The sequence below is a fragment of the Embiotoca jacksoni genome, unplaced genomic scaffold (genome assembly GCF_022577435.1).
Source record: "Embiotoca jacksoni isolate LCO1_2020_lvr unplaced genomic scaffold, fEmbJac1.0.p SCAF_2, whole genome shotgun sequence".
Taxonomy (NCBI): Eukaryota; Metazoa; Chordata; class Actinopteri; family Embiotocidae; genus Embiotoca; species Embiotoca jacksoni.
Window position 1 is genome coordinate 9,118,370 of NW_027185340.1, and position 15,376 is coordinate 9,133,745.

A 15,376-nucleotide genomic window follows, 5' to 3' on the forward strand; every position below is an offset into this window, starting at 1 on the left:
TTCCAGGCCGAGCAGAAAATCCTCTCCTTGTTTGCTTTGCTAACTCGAGTGGCTTTTTTTTTTTTATCCCAGTCTGCCTCCTCTGAGCCGCTTTTTTCAAACAGCTTAATAACCCCCCCCTCCAGCGACAACTGTCCAGACCCCCAAAATACCACTTGTGCACCAGGACGGGTCGGACACCTTTATTCTTGCTGTGTTTCAGAAACACGGGCTTAACCCTGCAGACCTCCGGTGGACACACACAGACGGCATCTTAAAACTTCACTTTCACTGACTCACATATTTATCCTCAGCGACATAAAGGGGCTTCAGAGAGGCTCTTTACATCAAAAAAGGAGCCAGTCGAGGGGGATCCACAAACCTGACTGGAGCTCTCTGCCACCTCTAAGCCATGTTAGCCTGAATGCTAAAGTATTTAGGATTGTTTTCATTCATAATGTACAAAAAAAAAAAACAGCCGGATAAAACGAACAGAGATGTCAGATTTCTGTCACTGTTTGCACCATTTGAGGTTTTTTTTTTAACTTGTTTAATGACGCCATCTCAGTGCGTGCTCACAGACAGACAGACAGACAGACAGACAGACAGACAGACAGACAGACAGACAGATAGATAGATAGATAGATAGATAGATAGATAGATAGATAGATAGATAGATAGATAGATAGATTCAGTGGTCACAGCAGCATAGAAACAATCACAAATGCAATAGAAAATAAGATTGATAAAAATATATATTTGTTTTAAAGTAAGACCAATGAATAAACACACACACACACACACACACACACACACACACACACACACACACACACACACACACACACACACACTGTATAGACAAACATAAAGTGACACACAAGTGGAGAATTAGCGCCACCCGCTGTTTTTGTCTCGCGGGAGACAGAATATGCTGCGTTCAAACGGAGCTCCGTGAGCTCGTGGCTGCAACACGAGGAAGTTGTACCCGGAAAATACGACGATATTTGAACGCAGCATCAAAAGCCCTGCATGCAAAATGTACCATAAGACACATCTCTCGTCGTAGAAGAAGACATTAAGAAGTTAAAAGACGCGCATTCATGTCCTGCCTTTCTCATTTAAAGTCAGTCAGTAAATGTAAAAGAAAAACTCACATTTAACTGAAGTTTACACTGATTTACCGGTCAAACAAAAAAAAATATACACACAAAAAAACATACATACACACATGTCTATAATGAATCTGAATTGTACTGAATTGTAATGTTACAAACCTGCAAACAACTCTGCAGGGAATGAAGCTTTTCCATCCATGAATGTTGAGCCTTTGATTAAATATTTTCTCTCTTCATGTAAAAGGTATAAAATTTGTCCAGCAGGGGGCAGCAGCGCTGCATGTTTGAGTCCCATCTGACCTCACTGTTTTTTTCCCCCCTTCAGGCTGAACATAATCAGAAACAGGCGCTTGTATATATAAAGAGACCATAATGTGTCTTGAGAGTCTGTTAGTTTGTTAATAAAATGTTTGGAAAACACTGTACTGACTGGAAAAACGTGAATATTTCGATCTAATTGAGAGGAAAGTTATAGAGGAAGAATTGAGCTTTAAAAACATGATATCCTGTGAGGTTATGTAATATCTGAAGGAAACTGGGTTTAGCAAAAGAATGTAGTTGTGGTTTTAATATTATTATATTAAATTTGTTTGGCAGCAGGTGGCAGTAGAGTGCTGGATGAAAAAGAAGCTCTTACATGTGTTGTTCTTGTATTTTAACGGGGTTGTAGTGCTGTTTTCTCATCCTAAAATTTGCTTCCTCAGACGGAGCAGTTTGAAAATCCCTTACACCGGTCGTCCCTCTCTTTTATTATCATTTATTATTCCCTGAATAGGAAACAAAGATTTATATGTAGTGTGTGAAACAGAGAGACGGAGCTCAACACGACTTTTTTTTTATTTTTTAAAAAGCTTCTTTATTACTTCCATAAAACGATCCAAACGATATACAAATCAAAAACACTCAATTCGTCCGCGAGTCACACGAACACGTCGGACGCTCCCTGCTGTCGTACTTAAGGTGCAGAAAACAAAGATGGAAAACGTAGAAAAAAAAAAAAAAAAAAAAAAGTGGGGGGGAGTAGCGTTAGAGAAGTGACGTCGAACCCAAAGAAGCCGCTGATCTCACTTTTTCCCGTTTTATGGAGGAACGTTTCCAGACGTCTGAGAACCATCAGCAGGTTTTTGTGGAGGTGAGTAATCGCCAAGACGACCAGACGGGAAGGCAGAAAACTAAACGCTCTCTTCCACAGAGAAACCAAACTCATTGTTCTGGTCGTGTTCACTGAACCACTCGCAGCTCTGCAGAAATCAGCTGCAGCCTTGTTTGCAGCATGAAAATGTGTTTCCAGTTGGTGTGTTTTTTTTTTTTTTTAATGTTTGCGCCTGCCAGTCTCAGAGCAGGGAACACAAACATCCTTCAGACTGAAGATCCAACAGCTCCGTTCTTCATGTTTGTTGACGGACGGTGAAAAAGTTCAGGATGAACTCAACCTTAAAACTGTTTTTAAAAGATGAAGCCCACATATCCAGAAAGTGAAGCCAAGATATCTGCGTCGCCCCCTGCTGGCTGGCTGGTTGCACTACGGGTCATAAGCCCCGCCCCCTCCGTGACAGCAGGTGGTTAATGAACCAAACTAAAACGTATAGTTTCTATCAAACGAAGTCCTTCTTATCGTTGTCAATATTTGTGATTATTTTTCTGACCAGTGAGTTGTGATTGACAGCTGCTCTGAGCGAAAACGTCGTGGAGGCGGCTGCAGACGTCTGTTCACGAACTTTAAAGAACGTTGACAGACTGTTTCTTTAACGAACCGTGTGATTCGTCGTCTGTTTAAAACATTGAAACGAGTCGTTCTGCAGTGAATTGACTATCTGGGGGCGTCGCTGCAGCAAAGTTGACGCTAATGTTACAGCTAGCAAGCTAAGAGACAATCCAGTCTATTGGAACAAGTAGTTAGCATGTAGCTAGCTCGCTGGGCAGCTAGCATTACTCATTTTTATCTAGAAAATATTATCAGAGTACAGCGAGCGTCCACGACAGTCTGAGAGAGTCACGATGGCAGCAGGTGGGCTACGATAAGTTCAAGGGGCGTGGCCTTACATTTGGGCGGGGCAGGAGGCGGGGCATCAAAAACATTTCTATATTTTGGCTTCACTTTTGAACGTCAGCCTACGTACGTTTATATACAGTCTATAGTTCAGAGCACGACGGCTGGACAAACAAACTGTAATTCCACATATGACCACCAGATGGTGACAAACTGCCAGAAAACAATGACTCCATTGAAGTGAATGAGAAAACTCAGATAATCACACTATCAGTCCGATGTCACGTCTCTGGTGTTTATGTGACGTAGCGGATGTTAAAAAAAAAAGGAAAACATTTTCATGTTTAAAGCTGAAAACTTTTGTTCAACGTGATCATTTCTTGAGTTCGTACATAAACTTGCTGCAAAGTTTCCACACTGCGACTAATGCAGGAAATGAAGTCAGTTTCTTTTGGGTGTAGAGAAACTGAGCAGCAGAAGTTCTGCAAACATTCACTCTTTGTTTTTCTTCGTCTAAAAAAACCCCCAAAAAACAACATTTCCAAACTTTGACTGAAATGGTTTTAAAAAGTGATTCATACGTTGAGTTGTGCGTCGACGGTTCGACCTGCAGACGGAGGATGAAAGGACTCCGATTAAAAAGCTGCAGATGAGTTTACGTTGCTGAACGGTCCCGGAAGGAGGAAACGAGCGTCGGCCCGGATCGTGTTTGTGAGATGCAGCTTTCACAAAAGAGTCTCTGAGGATCTGAGCTGGAAGCAGGAAGACAGAAACACCGGTTCACGACCATCGAACAGTCTGCAGCTCTCGTCTGGTTCAAGAGACACCGGGAACATCCAGAAACAAAAACAACGTCTGCCGAGCAGCTGCGCCCCACAGTATGTCTCGTTTCCATGACGACGTCAACACGCAGCAGGTGGAACACCAGCCGGAGAAAATGTTCTCCGAACAGCAGATTATGTAAAAAACAAAAACAAAGGATGAACAGAACAGAACCGCTCATCACGTGGAGATCCTGCTGCGGACCGGACCTCGGCTCCCACCGGGCCTTCAAGAGGAGCACGTCAGTACACAAACGTAACCAGCAGGTCCTGCAAAGGCTCCGCAGCCGGATCGCCCGGGTCCACGGGGTCGGAGGTCAGCAGTGAAGGGGGCGGGGCCAGGTGGGGGAAGTGCTGGGAGAGGGTGGCAGCAGGTGGTCCCGCCACACTGTAAGCCTTCAGGGCAGAGAGCCCGTTGAGCAGCGCCACGTCCAGGTAGGTGACGTGGAGGGAGGAGGAGAGGTCCAAGGAGACGGGGGACGACACCGTGACCTCCTGGTCGGGGTACGGAGCTCCCGCTGCCGCGCTGTGGATCCGCAGGGTCCGCAGATCCAGCAGAACCAGGTACCGACCGTCCACGGGTCGGACTCCGCAGAAAGACAAACGCAGATGTCCCACCGCGCTGCCGTTCAGCAGCTCCTCCAGGACCCAGAGCTCCTTCACCCACACGCTGAGCGCGCCGGGCTGTCGGAGCCCAGCAGGGGGCAGCGAGGAGCGCAGGACGGTGTGGCATCTGCACCGCGAGTTGGCCAGAACCTCGTCACAGTCCCGCACGGCCTCAGAGCAGCTGCAGTTGCGCAGGTTGGAGCCGGCGGCGAACAGCAGCGTGGCGTTCACCGGCGGGGAGCTGTGGTAGGCCGGGGCGGAGCTCGTCGTCACGGCGGCCAGGGTCAGGAAGAGGAAGAGCAGACGCGGTGACCGTGACGACGGGGCGGAGGAGACGGCGTTAGGAGACATCTCCATGGAGACCAGACGGACTACATCTTCAGCGAGCGGACGAGCTGAATGTGGAGCGACGGAGGAAACTGCAAAGAGAAAGCAGAGAGGAGTGAAATCAGCATGAGCTCATCACCTTCCTGTCACACACACACACACACACACACACACACACACACACACACAGCGTTTCCACGGCGACATTGACTGAGCAGCAGCAGAGGTTCCCTGAACCTCAATGACTCTCCATCAGCACACAGAGGACGTGTCTCTCTCACTCAAACCCTTCAGGAAGCTGCTGCTGAATCTGGATTTTTACAGCAGACCACTGAATGCACGCACACACACACACACACACACACACACACACACACGCACACACACACACACACACACACACACACACAGTGGGCACAGGTCCTTCCAGGCAGCGGGCAGCCACATGAAGTGTTCAGGAGGGATCCAACACTGGCGGCTTTATTTCCTCCTGCAGGAAACATGAAGTGAAAAAGAAGCCGTCCTTCAGTCCAACTCAACTTTTCTCCTCTTTAGTTTCTCTGCGGACGAGACGGAGACTTTCTGGTCTGAAGACAACCAGCAGGACGCGTTCAGTCGTTTCACACGTGGCTCCTTGAAGCCAGCTGATAAACTTTAAACAGAAGCAGGAGGTTCAACTGAAGTCTCACACACACACACACACACACACACACACACACACACACACACACACACACACACACACTGCTCACATCAGTCACAGTGTTTCCAGATGTTCCCACACATCCCATCAGTCCCTCCGTCTCCGTCGTCGAAGCTGAAAACAATGTTCAGCTCTTCGGTGACGACTTGTTGGATCTTCTGTCCGTTTAGTTTGTTCAGTTGAGATCAAAGGAAGCAGCACACAGTGAAAACTTTCTGGTCCTCAACCTGTGTGTGCGTGCGTGTGTGTGTGTGTGTGTGTGTGTGTGTGTGTGTGTGTGTGTGTGTGTGTGAGTGAGTGTGTGAAGGAAAGATTCCACACACTCTCCGCTTGTTAAAGGAGAGGCTCAAGACATTCCTCTGACATCATGTTTCACCGCAGGCAGCCGCCCTCTTCATCCTCCTCCTCTTCATCCTCCTCTTCATCCTCCTCTTCCTCTCTTCCTCCCGTCGCACATCTCTTCGTCTCTCAGCAGCTACAGCTCCCAACACGTCTGATCACGTGTTAAACTCTCCGTGTGTGCGAGTGGTTTATAAAAGTATTTCAATAAACTCTAATCACAACCACGTTTCTAAAAGAAAGTTGGGACATTGTGTAAAAAGTAATTAAAAAACAGAATGCAATGATTTTCAAGTCACATAAACCCACATTTCTTTTAAAAATAGACCAAAGACAACATATCAAATGTGGTTTTATGAAAAATATCTGCTAATTTTGAATTTGATGGCAGCAACATGTCTCAAAAGGGTCGGGCAACAAAAGACTAGAAAAGTTGTGTAACATTTCACAACTGATCAGGTTACCATGGCAACAGATCAGTAACATGATTGGGTATAAAAAGATGATTTCAGAGTCTCAGCAGCGAAGATGGGGAGAGGTTCACCACTCTGTGAAAGACTGTGTGGGAAAATAGTGCAACAATCTAAGAACAATGTTCCTCAACGTAAAACTACAAAGAATTAGTGGATTTCATCATCTACGGTTCATAATATCATGAAAAGATTCAGAGAATCTGGAGAAATCTCTGAACACAAAGGGACAAGGCTGAAAACCCATGATGGATGGTGGTGATCTTCGGGCCCTCAGTCAGCACTGCATTAAAAACAGACACTCTTCTGGAGTGGAAATCACTGCATGGGCTCAGGAACACTTCTGAACACCATCGTCTGTGAACACAGTTCATCGCTGCATCCACAAATGAAGGTTAAAACTCTCCAAAAAGAAGAAACCAGATAGAAACATGATCCAGAAACACCGCCGCCTTCTCTGGACCCGAGATCAATGAAGATGGACTGATGTGAAGTGGAAAACTGTTCTGGGGTCTGACGAAGCAAAAAATGTGAATTCTTTTTGGAAATCATGGATGACACATCAAACGTTTCTCAATGAAAAAAATCCTCAGTTTCAACATTTGATCTGTTGTCTTTGGTCTATTTCCAGTCAAATATGAATTTACATGATTTACAAATCATCACCTTCTGTTTTTATTTACATCAAACACTATTTCTCTGTAAACGTGTTTGTATATTAATCTAAAGACAGACGTGTGCTGGTAACAGTTCTGCTTTTCACCGAAACACCGCTGAGACCGAAAGAGGTCAAAGAAAATCCAGCTTTTTCTTAACCGAGCGAACGAGACGGGTGTGGAGATCAACCGGTACGAGACTCTGGAGTTCAGTTTTTACAGCCTGATAACTTGTTTCTACTGAACGAGAGTGAATAAAAATAAAGTGCTGCCGTCTCAATGCCAGTAAAACGTATGGAGGGACGGTGGAGGCGTCTCCAGCAGCTGCTGCTGTTTGTTTCACTATTTACTCACATGTAACTTTTGCATGTTAAAAACATTTTTTATCCACTTTTGGAAGAGAGTCGGTAAAAAACAGCACGCGACTGATTGTCTTCCGGTTCTTAGTCATACCCCATGTGCTGCCATGGAAACGGAGATCGCACGAACAAAAAGTTGTATCTTTCGAGAGCGAATTGCCCCACAATATACGTTTTAATTCCATATTTTATTTAGTTGGTAACTTGCTGTATTAATCGCGATATTAAAACACCCACTGGTGTAATATTGCTTAGCTGAACGTGCTCGGTGAGTCAAGCTGAGTGAAATGTGTATAAAATAATTTAATCAATCAAAGAAGAATTGTCTGAGACGCTGGTGTTGTTTCTTACAAAATCAGATTCACGAGTTGAGTAAAACTCGCAGCTGTTCATTCATTCAAGTCATAATATATCAAAAACAGCTCAATTTATAGGTTATAAAGTCAAATTAAACCAAAAATATTCCACTGATCAACTACAAAAATGAGTTGATTGGACATGCAGGATATTTTATGAAGCGTTATTATATCTGTTTAAGTAACAGACTGAGAGCCTGGTGGTGATTAGCTTAGCTTATCATAAACACTGTGGGAAACAGCTGGTGTAGCAGATTTCAGAAGTTCACAGATGTTCAGTTCAATAATTAACATTTCATATCTCTTTGTTTACACCTGTAAAAACAGTGAAATGTAAAAGCAGCACTTTTCAGGTTTCAGGAGGAGTCGCACGCTATTTGTGACGAGGTTGAACCGACCCTTTAAATAATAAAAGCTCCGAGTGAAACGCTGCGTGTGGACGACGCTCTGCGGTTCCAGCAGCATCAACAGCTCTGCTGGTTTCCTCTCAGTCAGAGGACAGATGACGTCACCGTCAGCTGTCCGTCGCTGTTTTCTGGGATTTCAGCTGCCACATGTTTCTCATCATCCAATCACGTCCTCAAATCCTTTCACATACCAGAAATCTGGAGGATGAAGACGGCGTCCATTTATGGACCGAACATCAGAACTCTGTGTGTGTTTGCAGCAGAAGGATGACGTGTAACAAGCGTGTCAGCGTGTGTGTGTGTGTGTGTGTGTGCGTGCGTGCGTGAGTTTGGAGGACTCACCTGAACGACTCAGTGATGGTTAAGGTGGCTTTCTGCTGCTGACTCCCGGATGATCCATCCAGCATCTTCATGCAGCTGCTTCCACATCTGTCTGCAGGAAAACCTCATATCTCCAACTGGAAACGGAGAGAGAGAGAGGGAGAGAGGGTGAGGGCGGAGGGAGAGAGGGACGAAGAAACAAAAAAAAAGAAATAAAGTACGATAAAAGTGGAATACATGTAGAAAAAAAATAGAATAAAAGAAGAATACAAGTAGAAACAGGTCTCACTTCTTCCTGAAGTCTGGACGTAAACTTTCCTCCTCAGACGTGACAGCATGACAGACTCGGACTCTCTTCCCACCTTTTCTCTCAGTCTTTCACTCTTTTAGGCTGCGCCTCCTTTCCTCAAACACGAACTCCCCACAAGGAGGATTAAACATGAGTGGATGCTGCCATCTTGTGGCTGAACGGCCGTCTGAGTGAAGAAGGGACAGAAAGATTAAGATTGATTTTTATTAATTTCACAGTGGGGAAATTCGGTAACTGTATTGTGTGCACCACGTGACACTAGAAAATAATTCAACCTGAAATACCAACTAGTCTTTATAGAGGTTTTGTGGTCAGATGCAAAGGTAGTCGGAGTAAAGTTTACATTTTGTATCTAATAATAATAATAATAATAATAATAATAATAATAATAATAATCTTAACTTGTATTGCATGTTCCATACAAGAAATGGAGCTCAACGTGTTTTACAGCAAGAAAGTTGAGTGCAGTGTTTCACATAAAAAAAGATATAAAGGAACATTTCAAAATATAGAGAAGAATTAAAATACTTAAATTAAGCACATATACAGTTAAAATATAAAGAAGAAAGAAAGTCTGCCACTAAAATCCACTTAAATAGTTTTTATTTTCCCAACAGTAAGTCATCTTTACTTGAGGATTTAATGAGAATAAATGACAAAGAATTTTTGTGGAAATTTGTATCGAGAGTTTTTGAGTGAATGTCACTCAGACTTTATTTTAAGTGTAGGTATGACGCATACTTTTTTAAAACAGTTTGATTGTTTGTTGCGACTGGCTCAAAAGCGGCAACGGAAAGACGGAAATGACACAAAGTTGGATAAAAAAGAAAAGATGGCAATTCTTCTTTTTTTTTAGACAAGGTAAAAAAATTAAGTAAAAATCAGAAACAAAGTGAAGACTGAGGGGTCTGGCACCAGGAAGTTAGAGAGAGTGGACGGAGCAAGGAGACACTTATATAGGCCACGCCCACACATTCATGCAAAACATAGAAAGCACACACACACACACACACACACACACACACACACACACACACATTCACAGCAGGACGTAGAATGACAAGTCACAAGCTGACTAATAAATTCCCTCAGTGAAAACAGGCCCAGAAGAAACAGTGAAATCCAGTGGAAATAAAAGTCTCAGCGTGAAGCTGTTTTGTGTGTTTGCTCTGCTGATAAAGGACCCAACCAAAGTTGCCAAATATCTTCGTGCTGCGATCAATTTAATTTCCATCGTTACTTTGGAGTTGGAGATTTGAGCGACGATATATTACCCGTTTCGTTGACTTTTCATTTCTCCTTGTTGTTACTTTCGCAACTTCCAAATTACTAGACATTAGAAATTCTTCAGATTCTTAAAAGTCCTCACCTCTCTGCTCGGAAAATTCCTGCTTTGAAGTTTCTCCACTTTCTCTTTCACACAATAAAGTGGCGGGAATTCTTCGACGAGGAAAAAGGAAGGCGACCAGGTCCCTACAAACTAATGCTGTGTCCCAGATGTTGTACTTGTGTTCCAGAAGTTGTACTTGTGCACTAATACTCATTATATTCTGAGCACATCAGTGCGTTCTCACTTTTAAAGTACAGAAACATGCAGTGAACTACAAGTACCAGGATGATGCAGTCGGAACGCTTCTTTCTTTAACTTTTATTACGTAATGCAGCTCCGGTTAATAAGTATGTACTGTTGTGTAATACAGTTGGGACGTACTACTTCATCGTAAAAATGCCCCTTGACCTTTGACCCTCGCAGTCGTATCCGTCGGGACTTTTGAAGTAAACATGAAAAAGGATGCGAAGAAATGCCTCTTCTTCTTCTTCTTGTTCTTTTGTGGGCGGAGCATTAGTGCCACCAACTGTCAGTGTCCTTCATAGACAGTTGGTGTAACTCTTCAGCTTCAGCCAGTCTTCTCCATTTAAAACTAAACCTGCTGCTCAGTAAAGTGAAGGATTCAATTCTACTTTAGTAGCGTAGACCGTCGTCCTTCCTTCACACGTCCTGTAACTGAAGAGTTATTTTTTTAATAGGAGTTGTGATACAAAACACCTGCAGAGAGGTTATTTCTTCTAAGGAGGGCGATACAATATACTGATGTAAGAATATAACATCTATTGAAGTTGTTGTTGAATAAATGATCAAAAAAAATTTAAAAAAAGAAGCAATCTTTCAGCGTGCGTGTGTGTGTTTATATGACTGTTTAACATACCATGACTTTTGATTCTCTTTCCACCCCCATGAAATAATTTTGATTTAACCCTCGTGTTGTACTCGGGTCAAAATGACCCGCAGCTGTGTTCAACCAAGTTCTATTTTATTTCTGTATTTTTATATTTGTTGGGATCATTGGTCATCATTCTTCAAAGAAACCCTCACAGCCTCCTTGTCACCAATGATCCCCAAAAAATAGAACTTGGTTGAACATAGCTGCGGGTTATTTTGACCCAAGGACAACAGGAGGGTACGTGAGATTTGAAACAATAATAAAAATTAAAAAAAAAAAAAAAAAAAAAAAATCGACTTTTCTTGTTTTGCTTGCACAATAAAGACACAAGAATATCTTCATAAAAACCACCTGATCATTGCGGTGAAGTTCTTTGAACGTTTCGTTCCGTAAAAGGTGTGGCATTGGCAATGAAAGGAAGTCAGACGAAACTTCGCTCGGGTTTGCATACACGCCCAGGTTTGCCCTTATACGGCAGCTCCTCACCGCTTTACTCCGACTCACTCCTTCCAGAAGAGAAGCAAAGACAGGACAACTTTCGTTGAAGAGACTTTCATCCCCGAAGAACTCAAGAAACGAAGATTTTATTTGTTCAGGTAAGGTACTGGTTGTTTCATCATCCTCGATGTTTCACCGGAGACATCCAAAACACATAACGGAGTATTTGGGCCACGTTAAAAAAAAAAAAAAGGAAAAAAACATTATCATTATAAAAGGAAGAGGGTTTTTTTTTTTTTTGTATTTAATTCTGCTTTCGAGAAAAAAGTAAAGTCGAAGGTCGTGAATAAAGCTGCGATGATGTTCAACTTGATCGGTTGCGTCTTGTGATATGCAGCACTCCGGTGTTACGATGATTACCTTTACATCTGTATTTATAGCCTTTATCTATTTCGATCTGTGCGTGCATTGGTTTCCTCCTTCCGTGTGGTTTCTCCTGAGCATTCAATGGGGAATCATTCCCTGTGCCACTAAAACCGAAGTATTCTCAAGTACGAGTTCATCTACGTTTGGATTATTCATATAAAATTGGATTTTAATATTGAAATGTAGTTTTATTCTGGAAACATAATTTCACTTTATTTTCAAAAAGCAAAATAATAAAATAAATATCTTCTTCTTCTTTTTTTTTTTTTTAACTCTCCGGGTTATAAAGAAAAGTAGCAAAAGTAGTGTGTGGACTCTGATGAGGCAGCAGCAATAGAAAGGTTGTAAAGTAAGATTAATGAGGTTATTAATGACATCATAAATCACTCACTCGTTTTTGTTGTTAGTCACAAGAACAACTGTTGTACTTGCTTTTTCATTCACTAGAGCAAATTCTAATGTCAAAAATAAAACAATAGCAAACTCGTTTCTGCATCAGGGTCACACCTCATAAAATACAACAAAAGATATCTTTCAAGAAAACAAAATTATACGAATAAAGAAGCAATAATAAAAAAAATGGATTAAGTAACTGAAGTAGCTGAAAAGGGGCTGAATGAACTCATATTCAGGTCGAGGTGCAGCCTGTTTTAAAAACATGCAGCTCTTCACATCATGAAGGTCGGTGGGAGCTTAAGTTCGGTCCTCACAAAGCACTTGCTGTGAAACCTCGGCCTCCTTCCTGTATGTACGGAGAATACAAACACTTCCTCAGTCAGCCTCACTTATAACCTTTAAAGTGTATTAAATGTGGTTTATTTGGGATCTGATCACCCTTTAGAGACATTCATACCTGTGTGTGTATCTTTTGTGCAGCGATGATTTATTCTGGTAAGTATTGAGTCTTTCTTAAAAACTGAGGTTAGATATTATCTGATGTTTGTCATGTTAGATAATAGTTGCATGTTTGTTTGTTTGTTTTTTGCAGTTCAGACATGCAGCTGTCGAGATGGCTGGTTGTGGTCGGACTGCTCGGGGGTGAGATTTCACAGATTGAAACCTCCGTGTGTGTGTGTGTGTGTGTGTGTGTGTGTGTGTGTGTGTGTGTGTGTGTGTGTGTGTGTGTGTGTGTGTGTTTGTGTGTGCGTGTGTGTGTGTGTGTGTGTGTGTGTGTGTGTGTTTGTCTTGATGTCATTTCTGGGACGTGAAGTTGATTTCTGATGAAACACACACCAACTGTCATCAAAAACAAACAACCTCTTCCAGAAGTCAAATTCTTCATTGTTTTTTCTGTGTAATTTGAGCCTTCAGAGTCTCTCAGGTCTGAAATGTGGAAAACTGAAACGCGTGGAAAACTGGGATGTAGTATCGTCAGGTTTACAGGAAATGATTCCCCAATCAGATCAGTCAGATCCACCGTTGGCTCCTCCCCCCAGCTTGTCCAAATATGGTCACTTCCTGCTCCAAACCGCTCCGAACTAGCAAAGATGGTGACGGACAGAATCTGAACTCGAGGCTTCGTAACGGTCACAAACCTACGATGATGTCACTGCTGGTTGTTCAAAGCAAACTGTTGCTGAAGCCTCGTTTCATGAGGTATTTGAGCCCTTAATGCAGTGACGACTTTAGGATGTGGTTGAGCCAAAAATTTGACAGATGCATGATTTCCTCGCCATACATCCTCTGACTTCAACAACTGAAAAACACCGAGGCAAAGACCAGACACCTGTTCACACCTCCTTTCACCACCATCACGTCTCTGACGTCTTTTGTTCAGATTGTAAAACTCGACTTTCTGTTGCATCAGATTTTATGTTCAAAAACGTTCAATAACGTCAGTGTTTACTGACTCGTTTTAAAGCTGTTGTTTGCTCTCATTTCTGGTTTTCATCAGGCCGAAGACAAAGTTCCCCTCCAGCAGGGTGGGAACTTTCTGATACGCCTACGGTCAACATTGACCGGTAGTATCGTCAGGTTTCAACATTGACCGTAGGACATTTAATTGACCTTGATCAGGTTTGTTGAAGTACAGGTGTTATGAAAACAACTGGATAAAGGCTCAGCAGTATTTCATACAGCGTGTTTACTTTCTAGAAAGAAGAGCTGCACCATCCAAAGTGATCAGACAGGTTAAGAGTTGACGTGACCATGCAAAATGACCACTTTGTCCATAAACTCCGTTCACATCCAAGCAGAAGATTCGGGACTTAAAATTACAGACTGTGTATAAAAGTGTTCGTAGCTCCCGGGTCTGAAATATGGTCCGAACCGCTCTGAACTAGCAAAGACGGTGACGGACAGAATCTGAACTGGAGGCTTCACAACGTTCACAAAACAACGACGACGTCACTGCTGGTTGATTAAAACATGAAAAGTTACCAGAGAAGCAGAATTTAACTCAAAACTTTTGGCCGCAAAACTATTTTTCTGCTTGTTTCCAGTGTGTTCATGTTATTTTAGGTTTTCGGCTCATAAAGTCTCGCTTACTAGTATCTCTGTTTTTTTTAAAATTCCAGCACTCATCGTGTCTCAGGCAGCGGAGGTTCTTCAAGCCGTTGTTGGAAAATCTCTCCTGATGTCCTGCCAGCTGCCATCTAAACAGTCTCCCGAAGTGTTTTACTGGCAGGACAACAAAGATAAAGTCTTGGTTCAATGGCCTCACGATAGCACATCACCACCAGCCCCTGAATACAAGGACAGGGTCGAAGTTTCTGAAGAAATTAATTCTGGAAATATTTCGATCATACTTCACAATGTCACCGTTGCAGATGACCAGAAATGGTTCCTGGTTGTGGCCAGAGAGAAAGGTTCTCCTGGAACTAAAAAGTACTGCAATTGTATATTGCAGGTTTCAGGTAGGGGAGAGTAAATCAATATTAATGTCTCATATCCACGAGCAGCACATGTGTATAAACCATCCTGCCTTCATGTGCCGACTCCCAGCTCCCTACCAGGATCTACAGCTGACTTTCAACGTGACCTCAAACAACGTGACCTGCACAGCCCGAGGTGGGTTCCCCAAGTCCGAGGTCCGGTGGTCCGCTTTCAACACATCCAGCGACGAGGAGGTCGACCTGCCGGGCGCCGGGACGTCCCATCAGGAGGATCCGACCCTGAAAACCTTCAGCGTCAGCAGCTCCGTCGTCGCGCCGCTTCGGGAGCTGGAGAACGTCACCTGCCGCATCCGCAACCCTCTCACCGGAGACATGACCGAGATCACCGGGAAGGTCCCCGGGAAGGTCCCCGGTTCTGGTGAGTAGCGGCTCCGGAGTTAAAAGTCCACACAGGTTCACAAGCGTTTTGTGGTGCTGCTAATTTTTTTTCCTCTTTAATGCAGATGAAGGTCTGGGTCTGGCCGCAAAGATTGGCATCGGTGTAGCAGTACTAGCAGGACTAGCAGGACTAGTCATAGCAGCTTTTTACATCTGCAAAAAATGTAAGTAAAAGTTTTAATTTGGCCTCTAGTGCCATTTCTTTAGTGGACATAATTACACAGTGATGACAGTCGTTAAAATGAATGACCATATA

The 15,376-nt window shown here is 43.2% G+C and overlaps 1 protein-coding gene and 1 long non-coding RNA gene across 3 annotated transcripts in view; both read right to left on the reverse strand.

The window, feature by feature from the left end:
• Nucleotides 1–8,814, reverse strand: part of LOC138201164 (uncharacterized) — a 327,497-nt gene extending 318,683 nt beyond the window's left edge. Inside the window, exons 1-3 of one of the 2 annotated variants that reach the window (XR_011178468.1) lie at nucleotides 8,742–8,814; nucleotides 8,474–8,589; nucleotides 8,102–8,329 (exon numbers count right to left, since the gene is read on the reverse strand). This is a non-coding gene — a long non-coding RNA (uncharacterized lncRNA). Of the gene's footprint in view, nucleotides 1–8,101; nucleotides 8,330–8,473; nucleotides 8,590–8,741 lie in introns of those variants that run through there. The other variant, XR_011178467.1, reaches the window with a different exon arrangement.
• LOC138200720 (exosomal polycystin-1-interacting protein-like) lies at nucleotides 1,955–5,414 on the reverse strand. The gene is made up of 2 exons (XM_069153591.1): nucleotides 5,382–5,414; nucleotides 1,955–4,933 (listed from the first exon to the last, which is right to left on the reverse strand). Exon 2 carries the CDS (start codon nucleotides 4,869–4,871, stop codon nucleotides 4,152–4,154), a length of 720 nt encoding a protein of 239 aa, XP_069009692.1. The 5' UTR covers nucleotides 4,872–4,933; nucleotides 5,382–5,414; the 3' UTR covers nucleotides 1,955–4,151.
• Nucleotides 8,815–15,376: the final 6,562 nt, after the last annotated feature.